The 24136-nt window shown below is 41.9% G+C and overlaps 1 protein-coding gene across 6 annotated transcripts in view; it reads right to left on the minus strand.

The window, feature by feature from the left end:
* Positions 1-24136, minus strand: part of Slc35d2 (solute carrier family 35 member D2) — a 49453-nt gene that overhangs the window by 16087 nt on the left and 9230 nt on the right. For 3 of the 6 annotated variants that reach the window (XM_046462709.2, XM_046462713.2, XM_046462710.2), the window contains exons 2-8: positions 22413-22446; positions 19358-19444; positions 14776-14843; positions 11968-12039; positions 11153-11221; positions 6296-6398; positions 5033-5125 (exon numbers count right to left, since the gene is read on the minus strand). In XM_046462709.2, the coding sequence (XP_046318665.1) occupies positions 5033-5125; positions 6296-6398; positions 11153-11221; positions 11968-12039; positions 14776-14843; positions 19358-19444; positions 22413-22446 (526 nt within the window). Of the gene's footprint in view, positions 1-5032; positions 5126-6295; positions 6399-11152; positions 11222-11967; positions 12040-14775; positions 14844-19357; positions 19445-22412; positions 22447-22857; positions 22928-24136 lie in introns of those variants that run through there. The other 3 variants (XM_046462711.2, XM_046462712.2, XM_046462714.2) reach the window with 2 other exon arrangements.

Consider the following 24136-nt stretch of genomic DNA (forward strand, 5'->3'; position numbering starts at 1 on the left):
AGGACTGGGAAAGTAGGTCCATGGTACAGCACGTGTCTGGCATGCATGAAGCCTTGGGTTCAATTCCCAGTACACAAAAATAACATCATAATAATAATAATGCTGTACTAGTAGCATTTTGAGAAATAATCTAGCATAATAAAACAGGAAATAATTAAAGGTGAGTAATAATGAAGTAGTTCTTCCTTTAGACTTACTGTTGCAGTCCAAGTATGTTGGAGTATTTCCTTCACATGTAAAAACTATAATAACCCTTATATCTTATAGAGTGCAAGAGGCCTAACATATTCAAATAGTCTTTGTCTTTTATTTTTCATTAAATTCGAGTCATTATTTAATTTTGAGATGGGGTCTTGCTTTATATCAGGTGTGTTTCAAAGCATTGCCCAGACTGGTCTCAAACTCCTGGGCTCAAATGACCCTCCTGCTTCAGCCTCCCAAGAAGCTGGGACTTCAGGTGTGTGCCTCCGCACCTGGCTCGTCCCTGTCTTAATGTGGTTTGATTTTTGTACTTGGCAATGATGTGAAAGTGAGGCTCATTCAGGAGGGACCATCTTCTTCAGGGTGCACTTGGGGGTTTTTTAAAATGGGAAAAACAGTCCTATCTTTTCACCCTCATTCATCAACTACAATACACTAGATGTACTTTGGACCTATTGCAGGGATTCATGGCTAAGCAAAGTTCACCCACTGAGTATTTTCCAAGGGCCTGATATGTCAACAAGAGGAGCTGTCATCTCCGACCTCATTGTTCAGAGGTAGAACCAAGATACTGTTAAAAGATCTGCCAAGGATGTGAATCCAGAGTCCTGACTGAATCGCCAGGGTGGTGAGTCACGAGCAAGTTTTGCCACTACCTCTCCCTCTCCCTCTTTCCTGCTCCCAGTTAACCAGGAAAAATGATTCAACCAATTTTTCCTTCCATTAAAAAGAACCTTTGTTCTATCCCATCCTTCAGCTTTCAGTACAGTTAACCCAGACGTGGCCGAGAAGGGGGAGCTTTCTATTGTAGGCTCCCAGATGCTCACAAATTCACAAGCTTATCCTGCATCTTCTGGCATCTCTTATCAGATATTTTAAAATTAAAATATAGTCACATTTTTTACTTTAACTTTGTATATGAATTAAAAGTTTAAAAATATTTGACATTTTAGAGAAGCCCCCCCACCCCGGCTTTTAGTTGTAGATGGACACAATACCTTTATTTTTATTATTTATTTTTATGTAGTTCTAAGGATACAGGCAAGCACTCTACCACTGAGCTTCTCTTCTGGTTATAAAAGTCTTCCATTTATTTCTCTTATAATTTTTATTAATACTAAGCTTATAAATTGAACTCTTTGATCCACTTGGAGTTTTAGTCAAAACTAAGCACTAAGGTAGGTAAGGGAAGTTCTGTTTGAAATCTTCAGAGTCTGTCAAAGGGAAGAGGCAGACAGGGTCAATACATGAACAAATATTACTGGGGTTTTCCAACACAAGAAAGAATAGAAGGAGAATATTCTTCCTGAATGTCAGGATTTAACAAATTTCAGCTGCTCCTTGACTTACCATAGGATTTCTTCCCAATCAACCCACCATCAGTTGAATATATCATAAGCCAAAAATGCACTAATACACTAATCTACTGAAAATCAGAGCTTAGCCTGGCCTACACGCACTTACATTTAGCCAACAGTTGGGCGATATCGTCTGAGCAAACCCTGATTTGTGTGTGTGATCACGTGTGTGGCTGACTGGCAGCCATGGCATCTGGACAGAGGTTCATACCACACCAGCGCTCGCACAGAAGAACAAAACAAAAAATGAAGTATGGTTCCTCCTGAATGAGCCTCATTTTACATTATTGCCAAGTACAAAAATCAAACCACGTTTAGACGGGGACTAGTCGAGTACGGAGGCCCACACCTGAAGTCCCAGCTTCTCGGGAGGCTGAAGCAGGAGGATCATTTGAGCCCAGGAGTCTGAGACCACTCTGGGCAACACAGCAAGACTCCATCTCAAAATTAATTAATGAATCAAATTTAATGAAAAATAGAAGACAAAGACTATTTGAATATGTTAGGCCTCTTGCACTCTATAAGATAGATGTGAAGGAAAGAAATGCAAATGCTTTATATATCCAAATAGAATAACTGCCATTACATACAGCAAAGAATGTGTTTCTAGCGCCAGAGGGCCTAGATCTATCACCTGCTGTTCTTGGAAGTTTCTTAAACACTAAGCCCTAAATTCCTTGCTATAAAATGGGATTGACAGCAGTACTTTCTCTCCCCAGGATGGTTCTAGGAATGTCATGAGATAGTTTATGAACAATGCTTTGAAACACACCTAATATAATAGTTCCTCAATAAATATTAACTATCACATGAGAAAATAGGAGAATTGTGCATAATCATTGCAAGCCTATGGCAGCTTCTGAAAACCCCAGGCTACAAGTTTAGAAGTCAATGATTTGGATGTGGGAATACATGTTCCTATAGAAGCGGTATTATAAGCTATATTCCCAGGCCGTTTTACCCATAAGGTTCCTAATATTCATTTTGTCACTCATCATATTGTTCCTACAGGAAAATATGCTTTTAGTCCCAAGTAGGTATTCTAGGAGTTTGTAAGAATTTCTAAACTTTTTTTTTTCCCCATGCAAAGGATCAAACCCAGGCAAGCCTTTTATCACTGAGCCATATCCCCAACTCAAGTTTGTACATTTTTATTCCTAGAATTAAATATATCTCTGAAACAGCTACAAGAGACCAGAATTCTAGTACAGACATATTCCAGTGATCCAACAGAAAAACTCATTTCTTTGTTGAGATTTATAATTTTGTGTAAGGTCACTGGCACCGACTTGGCTTAAAATGGACTAATGATGGGTTAAAAAAAAAATATTGTCTTTTCAGACATTGCGTCTGCTGGAGAGATGCTGGGGGGAGGAGCTCGCTCTGTCTTCCAACACTGAACTCACAGTGAGTCCCGGGTTCACCCAGGGTCCCCACTAACCTGAAACAGAGAGCTCTTTATCAAAATTGATGCCTGTTGGCGGGTTTTGACATGAACACATGGACATGGCTGTTCACCCCTGGGGATTTGGCTACTGGGCCCTTCAGTAGCTTCCAGCTTCTGGGGAAGAACTGTGTAGCTGAAGGAAGAGCAAGGAGCCTGGCCATCTACCCCAGAAGTCCACAGGGACCTGCAGCCTAAAGTCCTTCAGAGCCTGAAAGGGCTGCAAATACGATCAACTTCAATGACTGTGCTCATTGTTACAATAGAAGAACTGTCCTGTCGGAAGCCCTCTGAACCAGCCACCCAGTCCAGCAAAGGGAGGGTTAATGCCTGGCCAGAAGGGGGACAGTGAGCAGAGGCAACCTGATGGGATTTTTCCCGTCACCCCTCATTTCCTACACCTCTCAATACAGGCAAAATTCATAGAAGCTGCCCAAGCGCCGTGGTGCATGCCTGTAATCCCAGCAGCAGGCTTGGGAGGCTGAGGCATGAGGATCACAGGTTCAGAGCCAGCCTCAGCAACTCGGCGAGGTCCTGAGCAACTCAACAAGACCCTGTTTCTAAATAAACTATAAAAAGGCTGGGATGTAGCTCAGTGGTTAAACAACCCTGGGTTCAATCCCTAGTACCAAAAAAAAAAAAAAAAAAAAAAAAAATTCACAGAAGCTGTGGGGCTTACAACTTAGAGGAGTTGGGGCATGTATCCCTGGAAGCCATCATGATGACCCTTAACATGGGGAGTGGTCATTCCCTGGCAGACCTGTCCTCCTCTCCCTCCCACTGGGCCTGATACCTTACGACTGGCTGCGTATCCCTCATCTGCAATGCTTGGGACCAGAAGTGCTTCCGATTTCCTTTTTTTTTAATATGTAATGGGTGAAAAAAATGATAAGACATCTTGGGAATGGAACCCAGGTCTGAACATGAAATTCACATGTGTGTTATATATATATCATAATCACATGTAGCCTGAAGGTAATTTTATGCAACATTTTTAGTATGCCTACATTTTTACTGTGACCCATCACAAACGATTCAGGTGTGGAATTTTCCATTTGTGGTGTCGCAATTGGCACTCGGGAAGCTTTACATTTGGGAATAGACAGAAATATTGGGCCTAACTGACCATCTTATCTGTCTTTCATGAACAAGCAGTGGCTAAGTTAAGCAGGGCAAATTCAGAAAGAACAATGCCTTTTCAACAGTCAAAGGTAGACCCTGAAATGTTTAGATGTACAAATGGTACGATGTCTGGGGTTTCTTTTAAAATACTGCAGAAGCGGGAAGAGGTGAGGCTGGATGGGAACAGATAAAATCAGCACAGCGAAATGCCAAGAAGCTGGGGACCGAGAGACGACAGTTCATGGAATTATTCTCCCTACTTTGCAAATGTTTCAAAATGTCTATGATAAAAATAACAAAGAAACCCATTTTTAAACTATCAAAATTTCTTTCCCAAGAAAGTAGTTGTCCCAGGGTCCCCACATCAACAAAGAAGGACAGTGGGACTCAGACTCAGATTTTGATTGTTGTTTTCCAAAAACTTGCAAGTCCTGAGTTCCTGTCAACAAGATCCTGCTGCCTCCGTGTGTCTAAGGGTGTTAAATACCAGGCACATCAAACACCTTTTTCTTTTTTAATGTGGTGCTGAGGATCGAACCCAGTGCCTACCACTGAGCTACAACCACAGCCCTCAAACAGCTTTTGATTTTCTTTTTGAAATGGAGTCTCATTCTGTTTCCCAGGCTGGTCTTGAACTATTCTTCCCACCTCAGCCTCCAGAGTATCTGGGACCAGGGTACATGACACCATGCCCAGCTCCCAGACATAACATTTTATGTACCTTCCTGGTAATCCTATATATGGATCTGAGATGTGTGTGTGTGTGTGTGTGTGTGTGTATGTGGTGATCCTATATACTATATATAAGATATACATGTATGCATTTTATTTCAGTGAGTACCAAATGTTAAATATTGAAATTTTAAGATGGCTAAGGAAAGATGTATTGACCATTTTATCCACTTACCTGCTGAAGGTCTCCGGTGGAGACACTAATAATAAGAGTTGGAATGATCATGAAGCAGGCATTATAGAAAAGCACCCCATATTTCCCTAGTTCCTACAAAAACAAAGAAAACCCCACTGAATTTTAGAATACAAGCATTAAATTTCCTGGAGCTATTTATACAACTACGAATCTACACAACGTTAGAACATGTATTCTCACCGACTCTTTACTGGAATATTTTATAACAAATTCCCAACAGAAAATGCTTCATTTCAATCGTATTTTGGTTTCAGAATAAATATTTATTTTACACCAAAAACTACAGACAAAATGATGAAATGAAAAGGCGGCCAAGTTTCCACCCCCTTGGACATTCTGACTATGTGAGCTTTTCTTTCTGTTTTAAAGAAATCTGGAACACAGTAAAGGAGATAAAAACTGCTAACATAAACAACTCCTTTAAAACATCTGCCGTCTGCACTGAAGAAGAGCCCTGATGTATTCACTTCCACAGAAGAGGCCACACCACCTCTCCACCAAACAAGGCTGACCTATTATGGTTTTTCAAAAGGCAACAAACATGTTTTTATAAAACCGCCACCAATAAAAGAAACAAATGGCCATACAGATTAAAAAAAAAAAAAAAAAAAGGCCTGATAGGGAGAACTCCCCCCTTCTACACAAAGAACCAGGAACAAAGAGCCATATGGCCGGCTCATCCTCCACAGCTTCCTGGAACAGCTGGGGCCTCCACTGCGGCAGACCCAGGCCAGAGAGCTCCCGGCCGGCCGGCCCCTGGGGATCAGAGGAGGCAGGTCCTGCTGGAGGACCCACCAGGGATCCTTTCCAGGCTACTCGTGTCATGGGTGAGGAAACCAAGGTTGGAGAAGCTGAGGTTCAAAGTCACCATGGCCAGGGAGAGCCGGGGTCTGTCCGGCCTGCAGACTCCACACTCTCCAAACAAGTGTCCCGCCCCGGACTTTGCCGTGGTCACTGATGACCATGCTGACAGAGCCATGATGTGCTCTGCTGTTGTCGGTACATTGGGACTGTGTCTCTCACACAGTGACAACTTCTCCCCTCCTATCTAATTTTCACCCCAAATTTTCCAAGACTAAGAGTAACAAGAACATACACAGATAATTAGGATGAAATGAGTGACTGATCAATCGTATTACATAAATTAAATTATGTGCCAACTGTAGAAATCCATTTCCATTTTTCGCATCATCTTGGGGGCAGATAGTAAAGCCTAAAGCCACAGGAGGGAAGACCCGGTACCTTTGGGTCCATTTTCTGCTTGGTATAGACTCCATTTGCTGCCGTGAAGATATCATTTAGGAATACAATGACGTAGCCTTCCAGGTTAAAAGCAAGGTCAGACCTGGTAGGAAAACGAAAGACAAGGAGGGTTATTCAGGAACTCCTCCTCCCTTGGCCTCAAAGCCTGCCTGCTTTTCCTTATCAAATCCACGTCCAACACCAGTAACAACCTAGCAACACTTATACGGCATATTTTCCCTTCTCTGCTGGAGAATGGTTAATTTTGCCTCCAGACAAAAAGAAAACCAGCCAATCGGGTGGCTTTTACTTAATTACACAGAGCTTATGACCCAAGGACTGTACCAATCCCCCTGCCAAGCCCTGTCTTTTGCTATCTGGAAGTCAGCGTGATAACTGGGGAGCCCTGACTCTTCTAAGGGGAGACCCACCAATGCCTTTGCTTATTGCTGTGAACAAGGCCATCTCCAGGGTGCAGCCCTTGTGGGACAGCAGGGGAATGACTGGGTAAGAGGGCCATATGAGGACGTGATACGTCCATCTGCTGCCGAACAGTGCCCTGTCCATCTAAAGGGCAAGGCAGACACCCCCAAGGTCTATAAAACTCTTCCCAAGCCATCCTATTCCTGTGGTTTTGAAACAATCTTTTTTTAAAAAAAATAATGCCAATATAAAAATGTTTGGGGGATATGACATAGGTGTTAGAGAACAGTAATTGATATATGACGGGATTCACACACTTGCACTTCATCCTTATAGACAATACCAGACCCATGTCAGAACTCATAACTATCAGCTTCCAGGGAAGATAAACTTTCCCCTCTACCCTGTTAGGTTCAGTACCTGGGGGGCCTGTGAATGAATGAATGTGTGAATGTGTGAATTAACATATGTATGTATGGACGAATGGATGAATGCATTGACAGGATTTCACTAAGTTGACCAGCTAGCCTCCCACTCCTAGCCTCAAGCAATCCTCCTGCCTCAGTCTCCTAGAGGTGTGGCCACCACAGCCAGCTGGGTCTGACTAACTGACAAAAGACAGATGAACAGGAAAAAAGGAACACAAACCTTATTCGTATTTTACATGAACAGGAGTTCACAGAAAAGTAAAACCCAAAGAAACAGCTTGACAGGGGGACTCACATGACATTTTAACAAAGGATAGAGGGTTGGACATCAAGGGACAAATAAATTGTGGGAAGTGACTAGGAAATATGCAAGGGGAATAACGGAGGAGAAAGGTTGTTGGGGTTTAACGATGTGGATTCATCTCGGTGCTGCCTGGGCTCTCTTCAGTGAGAAGAGCTGCCCTCCTCCTCTCTCCGGTGCAGAAGGGGCCACCTCCACAAAGGCATTTATGCCTGACTCTGAGGCCTCCGTTGATTCTCAGTTGCCTTTAGCTCAAAATAACCTTTATCCCAAGGAGGCATATTGTGTGGTGGCGTATTTGGACACCCCCCCACCCCCCGCAACGCAACGTCGAAATAAGATCATCTCCAACCAAAGGGAACACAATAGAGAGGCCAAAACTGCATCAAAATCTGCATGCCAATTAAATCATATTTTTGCTTGAGACTTCCACTGGTATTATCACCTACAAATATCTTTGTGAGAATGCAAATCGCTTTCAGGTTATTATCATACATCAGAATTCTCCAGTTCCATCACAATAAGGGGATTTTCCTCAAAGTAAGGGTCTTTAGCATGGCTTGCCCACTCACGCTTAACTCATGGAGAAGCGTCTGCGCTCCACAACACAGCAGAGTTGTGCTAAAACAAACGGAGGCTGGGGTGCAGCTCAATGGTGGAGCACCTGCTTAGTGCGCATGCGTCCCCGGGGTCCATCCCCAGCACTGCACAAAGGAACTAACCTGACTTTGGCTTGAGGACGTCTCCAAAGGAGAGTCCTCACATGATGCACCACAACCTAGCTTAGCACCTAGACTAACTGACGGAAAGCCTAACTTTGACAACACACAGCTGAGTCTCAGCCCATCACCAGGCTTGAGTCAGTTGCAGGCAGTCAACTCTTGAGACTGTGCTCGGATAAGGCGAAGGCTCAGTCCAGCTGCCTCTGTGCCTCACTTCCATTTTCCGCCCATAAGGCTGCCTGGTGCACTGCTGGACGGAGCTCTCTGAGTCTAAGCTGGTTTTCTGAGAGTCATAGAATTTCCAGACTGTTCCTTTGCTCCGATACACTCTGTTAAATTTGTCTAAAGTGTTTCTTTTAACAGCTGGATAAAAAGGAAAAGTCAGGAGTCTAGAGGCATGGAGAGAAGAGGCCTGGAGAGGCTGAAGGAAATTCCCAGAGTCCTCAGCCTCCACATGTTGGGGAGCCAGGCGTTGCCAACAGCCATGTTCCCACTCCCGGCAGGGTGACCTGGTCTCTGGTGTCTTACTCATCAGTCATTTAGGCCAGTACTAAGTGCACAGAAGTGTGTGAGTGATTTACTTGCTATATAATCAGAGCAGATTCATGTTGTCATTTAGAGTCATCTGAAGATGATTCTACTTCAATTTTTTTCTGGCCATGTGACTTGCTTTGAAAAAAAAAAAACGTAGGGGGAGGAGGTAGCACTTAGAACTTCTGGACAAAAGCTTGTGAGCCAGTGCACAATTCCCCACATGCTCTTTTCCTGCCTAGAGGACTGAGGAAGTCCCCTCCAAAGCAGGGATTCTTCGGGCCAGGTCCCTGAGCTACAGGAGCACAGCCCTCCCACAAGCACTGACTGCAGCTGGTTTTCATGCAGTCTACCCAGAAGACACATGGTGAGTTAAACCAGCGAGACGTGGGGGCTTTTTGTTTTAGCAGCATTAACCAGCTCATCCAACTAAGCTGGATCCACAGTCACTGCATTGGGATGAACTAACTTCAGTGAGAGGACCAAAGCTGGCCTGCAGCTCAGCACGGTGAATGTCCCCACCAAGAGGGGATCCCTTCTGTGTTGTAAACCATTTTATGTAAAAGTCTTCAACTTGCTCCAAGTCAATGGTTTTCAAAGTAAACCTGAGGAACCCAGAAGAGAGGGTGACCCGGTGGCCCTGCAGAGAAGGCTGCTTCCACAGAGCCCCCTTCCCAGGGCCCTTCACTCACACGATGTCATTTGAACAAAGTCTCCATGGTGAGACAGGCTCTGAGAGCTGCTGCTTATTGTCTGCGGTGGCCCTAACGCAAGGGGCATGGAGCAGAGCCCAAAACCAGGGCACTGGCCTGCCAGGCCCAACCTCAGCCCATAGCTGGGACCGGGGAAGCAGAAGGTACAAAGGAAAACACAAATAATAAACCTCAGTCTTCACAGTAACGACCATAACTAACCCTCGTGTTGCTGCTAATAATACCTGTCACCAGCTAGCCTACTGTGTCTTCTCACCCATTTCTTGTGCTTATTGTCTACCTGTACAACTGGACTGGAAGCTTCTTGAAGGCAAGGATTCTTGTCTACTTAACTGTTGAATTCCCAACACTTAGAAGGGTGCCTGGTGTACAGAACATGCTCAATACGTTTGTGTTGAACTTGGCCATGAACTTGGTCAAAGTTCTGTGTGAATTATGTCACTAAATTCTCACTATGACCTCACGAGGTGGCTGTTATTCTAACCTCCGTTTTACAGAAGTAACTGAAGCAAGAGGCGGTTTCAGAGCCTTCTATCAATGCAGGAAGAGAGTGAGGAGACGCGGTCCCAGGCCTCCTGGCTCTGCAGCCCACTCCCTTGTTCAACATGCAATGAATGATCTGGAGCCCTTGGGTCTAAAGGAGTTTGCAAAATGCGTTTAATTAAAATTCTTTCAACCTTTTCTTTCCTTCATTCAAGTAGGTACATTTTCTATTATCACCTTTACTTTGCACATGAGGAAACTGATGCCCAGAGAAATGAAAAACAGCTTAGAACCCAGGAAATTTAACTGCAGGCATACATCAGGCACCATACTATAAAAGACAGGAAGCCAGGCACACACCTGTAATTCCAGTGACTCGGGAGGCTGAGGCAGGAGGATTGTGAGTTCAAAGCCAGCCTCAGCAAAAGCAAGGTGCTAAGCAACTCAGTGAGACCCTTTCTCTAAATAAAATACAAAATAGGGCTGGGGAGGGGGTTCAGTGGTCAGGTGCTCCTGAGTTCAATCCCCAGTGCCCACGCCCCCCTCCAAAAAAGACAGGAATCTGAATATTCTATATACTTGCAAATGCAAATTTAGACTCCTCATTCCTGCTTTTGCATATTAACAATTAATGTAACCATTGGCTTGTGTCCCAAACATACAACATGTTTAATGACAGCATTCTACCCCTGGGGTCGTCATACTCCAACAGTGTTGGCCCACAGCCCAAAACACTTCATGACAGCTCTCTCCCTTAGATACCTCTAAGGATGATAAAACAACACTCAAGGGCTTCATAAGTCTGTTCTGGGATTTTTCTGATGCTGGAAATTGAATCCAGGGCCTCATGCAGGCTAAGCACACGCTCGACCACTGAGCTACACCGCCGCCCCCAACCCAAATCTGTCATTTTTCATCAAATACCTAAGAATGGTGCAAGTAAAATTTTTCATTTGAAGACATTTGGTAATAAAAGTAAGTAGTTCACTACTTTTCTGTGAAAGAGAAAATGGCTGTGCTAATGCTAATGTCCAGCGAAGCTTGCCGTATTTATTCTCAGAAATATTCTGGCCACTGAGGGAGCCCGACGGACACTCACAGGAGCACTCACAGGAACACTCACAGGACGGCATGGGGATCCCACTGACCTCAACAGCTTTGCCTCCGAGCTCGTCAATTCAACTGCAGCCAGGTGGAAAATGAAAAACTGAGGAGGGGCTGGGCCTATTGTCAGAGGCACAAAGAAAGACTCTTACCCAGCTGCTATGAAAGCCCCCAGGATGATGGCAAAGACACTGGCCACGATGCCCAACGAGTACTGTTTCCTGTGGAAAATGAATAAGCAGGAGAGGAGGGGGCGGGGTGAATGTGGACTCTATTTTTAAAACAAACTGAACCGAGGTATTAGCCGATTTACCCCCCAAATCTGACAACGCTTCATGTAGAAAAAGTTCTAAAGTGTTTATGATTCAGACCAAAATTATTTCTTAAACCGTTTTCTTAATTTAATTATAAACTGGTATCTCTGGTCACAAGGGAGTGGCTGGGACAAAATAGGGGCGAGCCTGCTGCTAGGTCCGGTTTGCAGGGACGTGGATGGAGCATTCGAAGGTCAAGATAAAATTCAATATTAAGGCTTAACACACTGAATCATCCACTAAATTTCATTCAGATAACCTTCACAACAAAATTAAAAATTGCCCTTTGGAATGCCGGCCTGAATATCCCCATGAGAAACTTTTATACCAATGTTATAAAAATTAATTTATTCTGATGTTCTATCACAGTCACTGCATCAGAACTGGTTTCCCTGATATCCTCCCGCCGTCCTCCATGGACCTCCTTCCCTCTCTATTCCCTCTGCCTCCCCGGACCTCTAACTGTTTGAGGGTGACCGATTTTTCCTTTATGATTTTCTACCATGAACATGGTGTTATTTGTCTAATGTAAAATGAAAGACTTAAGCCAGCCACTTGGAAAGAGGACTGGATGGCTAGAATCTGCCGGGTAAAAATACTGCAGGGGACAGGGAACATAGGGGAGGAGCGCAGGAAAAACAGAAGTCACTCACCCGAGGACCATGGTCTCCAGGAGCAGGGTGAGCGGAATGGTGAACTTCCTGAGCACCGTGAACATGGGCAGGCTGTTGGGAAGAGGGACAGGCAGGCTTCAGACTCCCAGGGCTGGTTCTCCTTGTTGCTTTAAACAGGTTTTCAACTTTTAATTAAGCCCATTCATTTTTCAACTTAAATATATCAACCTGAATTCTCTTGTCGACCTTTAATAAATCATGCTAAGTAATAAAAGCAAACAGATGAAAGAATTTCATGCCCCTTTCACATGCAGACTCAACACTGGCTTCCTTTTCCTTTTCCTTTGGAGAAACGGACAAACAGATTCCAAAATTCACATGGAAGCTCAAGGGACCCCGGAAGTGGAACAGGAACAAGGCACCTTCCCATTTCAAAACTCACCACGGGCTGTGATGACCCAGCCATCAGCACTGCTTCCAAGGTCACTGGTTTACATATGTTATCAGTGAAACAGAATCAAGGGTCAAGAAACAAATCACTATAACTGTGGCCAACCAATTTTCAATACAGTGGAAATTGTACCAAGATAATACAACAGAAAGGGAAAGATCAGTGCTTTCAGCAAAGGTCTGAAAGGTTGGCTGGGACAAACACACACCCAGGTGCAAAAAAAACAAAATCCGAGTCCTAAATCCCACTATACACTAAAAATTACTTCAAAATGTACCAAGGGCCTGAATATAGGAACTAAAACTATAAGACTCTTAGAAGAAAGCATAGCAAGTCTTTATGACCTCAGGTCAAGCAAAATCTTCTCAAACACAACATTAAAATCACAATCAACAAAAGAACACATTGATAAATTGGTAACAGAAAAAAGAAAAAAATAGATAAATTGGACCTCGTCAAAATCAAAAGCTTTCACAAATGGATGCTGAAATGACACAGATGTATATGCAGTGGAGGATTATTCAGTCTTCAGAAGGAATGAAATTCCGATATGTGCTACCACATGGATGAACCTTGGGAACGTCACTCTGTGTGAATAAGCCCACCAGAAAAGGACAGATATTGTGTGATCCCAGCGAAGGACAGCAAATTCAGAGGCAGAAAGTAGAACAGAGATAACCAGGAGGTAGGGGATGAGGGAAAGAAGGAATTACAGTTTAATCAACAGAGTTTCGTCGTGGGATGATGAAAACGTTCTGGGAACAGATCACAGCTGCAACTGCACAACCCTGTGAATATATTTAATGCGACTGATTTCTACCCTTAAAATGTAACTTTTGCAGCTCAGGAGGCTGAGGCAGGAGGATTGCGAGTTCAAAGCCAGCCTCAGCAACTTAGCAAGGCTCTAAGCAATTCAGTGAGAACCTGTCTGAAAATAAAAAATAAAAGAGGGCTGGGATGGTGGCAATGCCTATAATCCCATCAGCTTGGGAGGCTGAGACAGGAGGATCATAAATTCAAAACCAGCCTCAGCAAATTAGTGAGGCCTAAGTAACTCAATGAGACCCCCGTCTCTAAATAAAATACAAAAAAGGGCTGCAGATGTGGCCCAGTGGTTGAGTGGCCCTGAGTTCTATCCCTGGGAAGGAAGGAAGGAAGGAAGGAAGGAAGGAAGGCTACAGAAAAGGATAGACTTTTGCAAATCATCAGCAACCAGAGACTGGAGCACAGGAAGCTAAGATGTGAGGCAATTAGGGCAAGGTGACTTCTCTGTCCCCAGAAGGAAGCACAAATCCCCAGAGACATTCACAGGGGCTGCTCCACCTGGGAGTGAAGGCAGCACCACCAGTGGCCTCCTCCCACCTTCCTCCCACCCTCCTGCACAAATGTCCCTCTGTTTCTGTCACCCTTTGCACAGACTTCTCTTCTTGTCCTTGGGTCTTCCTTCATGTGTGTTCAACGAGACTACACATGTCACACCACATTTTCTGGTTGACAGATGGCTTTGTCTTTCCCAGCCCTCATTTTTACTTTTTATACAGTGCTTTTTTTTGTTGTTGTTTTGGTACCCAGGATTGAACCCAGGAGCACTTAACCACTGAGCCACATCTCCAACCCTTTCTTTTCTTTTTTTTTTTTTTTTTTTTTTTTTTTATTTTGAACAGAGTCTCGCTAAATTGCTTAGAGCCTTGCTAAATTGCTGAGGCTGGCTTTGAACTCACCATCCTCCTGCCTCAGCCTCCTGAGCTGCTGGGATTACAGGTGTGCACCACCATGCGAAGCTTTTACATTGGATTTCTTAGCAAAAGTAATCAAGGGATGCTGAAATCAATGCAGTGGCAATGTGAGAAGCAGACGGTGCACAACTGAATGTGTCTGTTGTTTATTCCCCGACCAAACCCGACAAAACGTTCCTGCTTTTATATGAAACCAAAAGTTATATTCAACCATATTCACATAAACAAATCTACCCAGATAAATCAGGGCTTCTTTAGCTTGATGTCTACAGAGCTCATGTTCTACACTGAAATGTAAATATATGAATATAAGCTTTTTAACATTCCCAAAGGGGCTGGGGTTGTGGCTCAAGTGGTAGCGTGCTCGCCTGGCATGCACGAGGCACTGGGTTCAATCCTCAGCACCACATAAAAATAAAATAAAGATACTGTGTCCACCTAAAAAAAAAACTAAAAAGTAAATATTAAAAAAAAACATTCCCCAAAACATTGGCCAATTCAACTCAAAACTACAGCTTCCTTTCTTAAACTACTAAGTAGCATTGCCTTCTCTATGTGGCCCAAGGGAACCAGGGCTTCCTGCAAAATCAAACTTAGTTTTGCAACCACTGGAAGAAGATGGGTGAGTCAGCACCCCAACACCCGTCTCCCTCTCCGTACCTTAATTTACTTGTGCCTGATAATCCACTGAGGTGGTTTCCGACGTAGAGAAGAGGCAAAGGGAATAGCTTCAAATAAAATTAGAAAGAGACAGAAAGAAAATTTGGTTAGAAATTCAACAGATATCTTCCTCTGCATATAAAAATGGTAACAGTCATTTTGAGCAGCAGGCAAATCATGTGGGTTCCTCTGTCTGCTCAATAGTGGGTTTTCCAGAATCTAAAATATAGTCAGGGGTTTCTCAGTAAATAGGAGAGCAGTGACATCATTATCCGGGGTGGGCCAGGGGGCACAAGGTAAAGAAACTGAACCCTTGACCTTGCCCATTTTAACAGAATATTTACCTAAAGGATGTGAACAAGGAACTCTCTTGCAGAGAGACTGGACTGGTGAGTTGAAGATGGCTATCTGTACTTTGTGGTTAGCAAAGGCCAGAGATAAGGTGTGCCGATTCTATCTGTGCATATATTTACTCCTCTGGACCAAGGCAAAGCCTCCTGTCTCTTACTGAAAGGTCACCAGGTTAGTGACCCTTTCAAGGTGCATGCTGGCCACATTACTTTGTAGTTACTTTATCTGTTTTAAAGGTCTACAGTGATTAAACATCTACTAAGGTCAAACAGTGTAACCTTTGTATTTGAAATGGGTTCACCACACACTGAGATCTTGAGCTATTTTCCGATTGTCAAGAGAAATACTATATCAAATATAATGGAGAAACCAACAGAATGTAAGATCTAGTCTTGTACCCGGAAAAGAAAGTATCCTTTCATAAGATCCTATGATAACTCAGCACTTATTAACTGATCTAATAGTCCACAGCTATCAAGGTGAGGCCAACATTGCTTTTTCTGCTAATAGGACCTTAAGCACGCCACTCAGATAAGATATACTTTGAAAGGTTTTGCAATACTGCCATCTACCAAAAATAGTTATAAAATTTTATGAGCAGATTTGACCAAGAAAGAGAATATAAGGAAGATGGGATCATGGATCTAGAAAGTTCCCCTTTACTAGTTAAAATTCTGGCTAACAGCCTATAAATTACTCAACAAGAACAAAGCTAGCAGTATCACAATCTAGAGGATCTGGGTATCAAAAAGGACCTGTGAATCTCATTTCCATTTATCATTCAAAATAAAAACAATACTGACTTCTAGGTTCTGGTAACAGTAAGTTAGATTATTTATGCTGAGAACAATTTTTTTAAAATGTTAGATTAAATGATTTAAAATCTTCATAAAAGAGCTGGAAAGACAGAGAGGAACCCCTTGGCCAAAGATAAAAGGAAAAACAGAACCCAGAGACACAAGGTCAGCCAGAGGGCGGCAGAATTCTATCTCCACTGCTGAGCCATGCTGGAATTCTTCCCCTTTCAAAACCAAAGGTGAAATTTAGACTTCTCCAGATGTTAAAAGAATTACAAAAAATCTAGTTTTGTAGCTCTTAATTGGCTTTATTTCAATTTTAGAATTGGGAAGCCATCTAGACCAAAGACAGTTCAGAATGCTGGGCCCCACCGTGGCGCAGGCCCCATGTGGAAGACGGAAGTGAGGCCCAGCGACGGGCCAGTTGGTTACAGTTCAACTGGTTACAGCTCCCAGCTGTCCTGTTTGGATGCTCTGAACCCTTGGCCACTTGTAATTGGTTGAGACTCAGCTCCTTATTACAAGAGAGGTTACAGTCCACTTACACACCAAGTTAGTTTATAGGTCATTATGGACAAAGAAATCTTTAGGCCAAACTTAAAATATATACAGAAGCAGCTTCAGGCCAAACTTAACCCATTTAACACAGACCAAAGAAAACCATGGTCATCCACCGGAGCAGATCATCACTAACGTAAATTCTACAGGAAGCACTCGATCAGTAAGAAAAAGCAAAGTGTGAGATGCACAAAGAATAGAAAAGGAAGCAGTAAATATATGGGTAGATATAAATAGATATTTATTTTTTAAAAAAGAGGAGATAAAAAATATATTGCAAATTCCAAGGTAACTACACTAAAAGAGCAGGAACAGAAAAGTTCCACCCACTTCATATTATTAAACACTTTTATTCACCAGGAAGATTTACCAATTTAAACTTTTAAGCATCTAGTGATATAGACTCAAAATCTAAAAAAAAAAATGAAAACTATTCTAAAAACCCTGACAGAAAAGCCAAGAAAAAAGTCAAGTCCACACTCTCACAGGTGACAGCATAGTCTCTCCCATCCCATGTCCTCTTCTTTTTTTTTTTCCTCATATAAAAATAATTACATTTTTAATAGTTGAAAGCTATTTTACAGTACTTTCTTTTTTATTCTAATTTGTTATATATGACAGCAGAATACATTACAATTCATATTATACATATAGAGCACAATTTTTCATATCTCTGGTTGTATATGAAGTATATTCACACCATTTGTGTCTTCATACATATACTTAGGGTAATGATGTCCATCTCATCCCACCATCATTTTTACCTCCATGTCCCCCCACTTCCCTTCAAAATGTGAGCCAGATTCAATACTTTAAAGATGTCAATCCTGCTCAAATTGATTTATAGTTGCAATGGAATCCCTTCCATCCAGAGGTAGAGCTTATGTCCCTTCTTAAATTTGGGTGTAACTGTTATGACTAATACAGATGATATGTGACCTATGAGAACAGATCATAAAAGGCAATGCAGTTGGGGTCTTGCTTGCCAGAACTGACATCCTTAAAGCCTGTGGCCTCCAGATAAACATTCTTAACCCCTTGCCCACCATCTTGTAAGGAAGCCCAACTAGCCTACACTGGTGACCATAAGGTGAAACTAGGAGATAACAGTAAGAGAGATTGAATGACCAGCCTCCAGCTGCACTAACCAATTCCTTAATTAATTCAGTTCTAGCCACTGTCTGTCTACAACTATATGGGAGCCCTAAACCAGAACTGCCCAATTGAGCCTTTCTGAAACTCTTTAATTACTATGAGAGATAATACAATGACTATTGTTTGAATCACTAAGTTATAAAGTCAAAATAAGTGGAAAGTATCTACCAAAAACCCCACTTATTGATGAACTAGTAAAAGCTTTCCCTTTGAGATCAAAGAAGCCCATTGTTACCATTCCTATCAACAAATACTATATAGTAAGGCAATTAAAAGAAATAAAAATTAGAAGGTTGAAATAAAACTGTAATTTTTGTTGTTTACATAAAAACCCAAAGGAAGCTACAATAAATCATGATTAATATTCCACATTTTTCAATTCCAAAAGAGTATAGAAAAGTTATTATATAGTATGTACCTCTAACTTGCCAAATAATATATTTTTAAAGATGTGTGTTTCCTATATCATCTAGAAATGCAAAGGGCCAAGAACAGAATGGGAAGCCTTGCTCTCCCAGATATCAACACTTTCCAAAAGCTACAGTATGGCTCCATCCCTAACAACATACACACACACATTCACAAACACACACTCACATACTCTCTCTCTCTCTCTCACACACACACACACACACACACTAACACAGTTATTACTTATAACATTCAGAATAGTGGGTAATTTGCAGTTCCACTTCATGAGCTAAGTAATCATTCTCAAGGGTAATTATTCACTCAATTATCTATTCAAGCATGATGACTTATTCTCTATGTATAGTACATGTATGAAAACAACTTTTAATTCTGAAAATGTTTAAGCTTTATACTGCATCATAGAATAAGTACAAGCAAGCCAACGACATTCTGGTTTCGTTCATGCTGGTTAGGCTGATCTACATCCTGTGCCTTAACATTTTATTTTTCTCCTTTTGCAGAAACCCCTGATCACCGCTGTCATAATCAAGTGCTATCTGGTGACTAACCCAGTACCAAGGATGCCGGCTTGTCTCAGGCCTTAGAGACACAGGAGTAAACCATCCACCCTCAAGGGACTGCTATCTGATTATATCTCCTCAAAGCCAAATGCCGTCATCATCATTTAATGTCACCTGACATATGAAATTGCCTGTGGAACTAAATGCCCACCTAATGTCTGGCACTCTGCAACTGTTCAATTAAAATGTGTTTATTTCATAATCCCAGAAGAAATAGTGGACCTCATGATTCTAATTGCACATGGAAAAAAAAATCTCCTTTTTTTTTTTTCAACATTTATCCAGCTGTATTCTCCATTCCACTCAGAGTTTCTATCAACAGAGTCTACAACTGAGAACAGGGAACAGTAGACTAGAACCAAGGGCCAAGTCCAGCCTCTTGTACGTGTAAATAAAGTTTTATTGGAACACCACTGCACCGACTCATTTGCATATTATCTAGAGCTGCCTGTAGTTGCAATAGAGATGATCCAGCCCATAACCAAAAGAGTTTGCCAATTCCTGGTTTAGAATTTGGTCATTTGGGAAGATACATAGTATTAATGTTAGGTGCTAAACACATACTTTAACTGTTATTGCATTACCTAAATGGACAACTGAGGGGTGCATATCTTTATTAAGACCTTTCCACCTGGTCTAAACAGGGTGCATAGAACCAGGCTGCTCTCTCAGGTCAATTTATAATTCTAAATTATTTTCACATCTTCCACCACTGCTTCCATCACCTACCTTTACAGGAATTTTCTTGTCAAAATCAGGGAAATGAATTATTTTATTTAGCTTGGACACATACAATATCATTATGGTGGCTGCCATCTAAAGGAAAGAAGAGAAACTTTAGCAAAACTCTTGGGAAGACTGCTTGAGGTAAAATGGCATTATCAGAAGAAAACATAAAAAAAAAAGCCACAAAAAATTCACTCTCCAGATTCCAGGAAGAATAAGTAAATAAATAACCATTTCACAGAATGCTAAAACTTCTTGTCTTGCTACTAGACAGATTCCACCAGACTACAGGCAAAATGTCCAACATGGAGTAGACACACACACACACACACACTCTCTCTCTCAGAGACCCAGGAACAGTGATAGTGGAGAAAGGGAATGTTGTCCCTGACACTGACCACAGTTGGGGAGGCCACACATTGATCCTGGACCACATTTCCCATATCTATGCACATGCACCTTCCCCCAATATGGACCAGTTCAGGAGAGAGGAAAAAAAAAATTTAGGAGAGTTAAACACATAAACACACTTTTTTTAAAAAGTCCTATTTTTTCTATAACAGAAGAAAAACTTAGAACAAATGAACAGAAAAAAAAATTTAATGGGTTTCTTTTTCTCCTCAGGCATAGCAAAAATATCTGGCATAGCAAAAATATCTCATTCACATCCTGTAAATATGGAACACATGAAATTGTAAATCTTCCATATTGTTATTTTGAGATAAAAGAAAAAAATTTATAAAACTTTCATTATCATTTTTCTATGCAAATTTTAAAACATTCCATTTTCTTTATATTAGGTTGCAAAAATTTAAGAAATGCTTTAACATGACTGTAATTCAAAGGTTTTTTTAAATTTTTTGTTGTTGTAGATGGAAACAATACCTTTATTTTATTTATTTATTTTAGGTGGTCTCGAGGATCGAACCCAGGGCCTCACATGTGCAAGGCAAGCGCTCTGCCCCTGAGGTACAACCCCAGCCCCAAAATCTTGATCCTAAGAAGTTTATAAATAATACTTTCATAGATTTGTGTAACTCACACACACACCTTGAATTATAATTAAACTTCATATTTTTGTTTCACTTCATATTTCTTGAAGAAATTAACAGTTAAATATGCAATTCGGACTTTTTTATGGTGGTGGTACTGGAGGTTGAACCAGGGCCCTGAGCTTGCCAAGCTCCATCCCAGCCCTTCCGATTTTTCATTTTGAGAATTGCTAAATTGCCCCAGCTGGCCTCTAACTTGTAATCCTCTGACTACAGCCTCCCCAAAAGCTGGGATTACGGGCGTGCACCCTCAGGCCCACATATCTTTTTTTTTTTCCAGGTCTAATCGTCTCTTCCCATAACAAGCTGCAAATCAGAAAGGCATACATACTTGAGCATAAACTAATGGGCTAAAAAACACTGGATTTTTTTTTAATTTTGGGATTATCCGAGGCTCTATTACATATGCACTGATCTTTTTTAAAGTGCTTTTTTTTCTACAACTTATATTTTAGTCAAATGTTTTTGGCTGTAAGGAAATATATCATTTTCTTATGATAATTTTTATCCCTAAAATTATGCTGCACAGTTACTAATTAGCAAGACGTTTAACTGGAATAATGTTTATTCATATAAGTGACAGGCTTTCCTGATTCACAATCAAAAATTTAATTAACAAATATAATTTCCATAATTTTAAGGATTGTTTCCCCCTTTAAATTCAAGCAAAATCAAAACAAACAATCAATCTTTGTTGCCTGTTGTTGCTTGTCTACTGAAAATATGGCCAAAATAGTTACAGGCCACAAAGTCACATTAATGGGGAATTTTAAAAAGAGCCAAACAGGCTAGCTTGAAAGCTCATCAAAGGCCATGCTGGCACTTGAGAGGAAAAAGCACACACTGGAGGAAGAAAATCGTAAATGTGTTTTGTTTGGCCCATAGTTAATAAAAATTTGAATCCATTGCCAGCATTTGTGAGTTTGGAGATGTGATTAAAAATTCAAATTCATTCTTTCTCTTAAAAAACCCCCCAAAGTCTGAGAATAGGTTATGGTGGCCCCACCACATCTCCTCTACCCCCCAACCCCAAAAAGCGACTCCACCTGGTATCCCATGCCCACTACAGGCTAGACGAGTATTTCCCCTGTCCCTCCCGGGCCCCAGACCACTCTCATTTGACACCCACCAGATCTTGGAGGCCTGGAGTCTTCCAGCCCCTGCTTTAGAGTAATCAAATCCAATTATGAACTTAAAAATCAGGAGTTGCTTTTCCCACAAATACAATTATTCCTAATTATAGAATAAATAAAATGATCAATGCATGATATATGCATATACAAAAAATTCTAGTGAATCCCACAAGTTGGTACAATTAATAGATGTTAATAATTTATATTTAAAAAAAGTTTCTGCCAGGCATGCAGCTTGGGAGGCTGAGACAGGAGGATCACAAGTGCAAAGCCTGCCTCAGCAACTTAGCAAGGCCCTAGGTGACTTGGGGAGGCCTTAAGCAACTACCAAGACCGTGTTTCAAAATAAAATATAAAAAGGGCTGAGGGGGCTGGGGATGTGGCTCAAGCCGTAGCGTGCTTGCCTGGCATGCGTGCGGCCCGGGTTTGATCCTCAGCACCACATACAAACAAAGATGTTGTGTCACCGAAAAACTAAAAAAAATAAATATTAAAAAAAAAATTCTCTCTCTCTCTCTCTCTCTCTCTTCCCCCCTCCCTCTTTAAAAAAAAAGGGGGGGGGCTGGGAATGTAGCTCAGTGGTTATGTCCCCCTGGGTTCAATCCCTGGTACAAAAAAAAAAAAAAAAGGGTTTTCTTTTAAAGTTTCCTACATGACACTGATGCAGGGACCATATATATAAGAACCAATGCTGTAGGGGAAAAAAAGAAAATTTGCGTCAATATTTCATGTAGTCTCACCAATAATCCCATGATCCTCTGGCCTCACACCAGCTATATAAATTGTTAAACCATAATCTTAAGCAAAAGCACTTAAAGTATCATCATGTACACCAATGACCTGTTAAGAGGCCGATTTATTTTTTCCACTTACCTGACCAATTCCAAGAACAATTGGTGATGGGAAACTACAAGAAACACAGAATAACAAATCAGTTTAACATCAGAAAAATGTGAAGACAATATAGAAAACAGAGTGACAAGAATTACTAAAAAACCTTAGACAATGGAAACAATACCAGATTTATTCACTTCTCATTTGTTCATTTTTCTTTCCTTTATTAACTGATCATTGTTCAACTTGGAAACTTTCTTTTATCCTTGTATGTAAAACGGCCGATATTACTGTTTATGTAGAAAATCTAGAATAGTCTGATGATAAATTATTCAAATTAATAAAAATAACCTTAGAAAGGGCACTGATTGCAAGAAGATCTCTACAGAGAGAAGCATTAAGATGACATTTTTTAAAAAAACTAAAGATCTAAGTAAAGGTCACAGGTTGGAAACTCAACATCATAGTGAGGTCCGTTACCTACCAACTGGTCTATAGAATCAATGCAACCTCAGTCAAAACACCAACAGGAAACTGACAGGTTGATCCTGAAACTGAATAGACAGGCAAACAGCAAAGACAATCTTTTTCCATCTTGAAAAAGAACAAAATTGTAGGTGTGACTCTACTAGCTGTCAGGATTCATTTATAATAAATGAGATTGTGTGACATTTTGGGGTTGAGCCTGGTCCCTACCTCACTCCATACTTAAAGGGCAGCTCACTACCTGAACTGGCCCATCCACTTTCTCTGGCTCCCAGACATTCTCTCAAAGCAGTAAGAAAGCTAAGATCTCCCCAAACACTTGGTCCTCAATCTGTTCAAAGAGAAAACACACCTGTATCAGGCAGGGTCAGAAAAGAGCAGAGCACCAATGTACCCCATCAGAGAAAAAGGAAGGAATGGCTGAACAGAACCTCCGTGAGAATAAAGTGAACTCCAGCGGAAGCTGGTAGTGCCACCAGGTATCCCCTTTCAGACAGAAGCACTCATTCCTTGGATGGTGAAGAAGAGTCCTGTCAAAAGCACCCCACCCCTCCCACCCCCAAGAGACCTGTGTTCCAACGGCCAGTCTGTTGGGAGTCACCCCAGCTCCAAAGATTAACTTCCCCATTCAAGAAGAACCATCCAATGGTGAGCTCTGCTGGCTCACATGATCCTTACCCACCAATCAAAAAGCACCCCATGCCAATTGTCAGACCACCCCCCCACCCCCGCTCTATAAATGTGCAGAGCTGTTCCTCAATAAACAGGCATTTTCCCGATGGCAAGCCTTGATCGTTCTTTCACAGTCTATGCAGGGATCCAAAGGCCAGGGCCTCACCCCAATTCCAGACAACCCTGCAGAGCCATCCCAGCACAGAGCCCCTGAGATCAGGCCTTCCTGTGACTAGGCCACCACCCAGCTTCTCCCTCTGCCTGTGCCTGTGTCCCAGGAACATCCTCCAGGACACTCCTAGCATCCCAGAGGACAAGCCCGCAACACAAAGCAAGGGTAGCAGGCGGTAAAACAGTAAAAACAACAAAACGGAGAAGATGGACAAAGAGCCCAGCTAGGACAAAACTCAGCCTGGGGATGAGGACGCTTCCTAGTCCCCTCAGGCTACAGACCCCCTGGTAAGAATAAGTAAACAAGAGCGCAACCCTGAAACATAACACAGCCAAAGGAGATGAAAAGAGGGCACCGAGACCTCAGGAATCCAGGTGAGGACCAATCAGCTAGACTGCCACTTGAAGAAATGCCTACACCACACCAGGAACCC

This window comes from Marmota monax, unplaced genomic scaffold (assembly GCF_021218885.2).
Source record: "Marmota monax isolate L192 unplaced genomic scaffold, Marmota_monax_Labrador192_F-V1.1 WCK01_AAM20220418_F8-fsc00180, whole genome shotgun sequence".
In the NCBI taxonomy this organism is placed as follows: Eukaryota; Metazoa; Chordata; class Mammalia; order Rodentia; family Sciuridae; genus Marmota; species Marmota monax.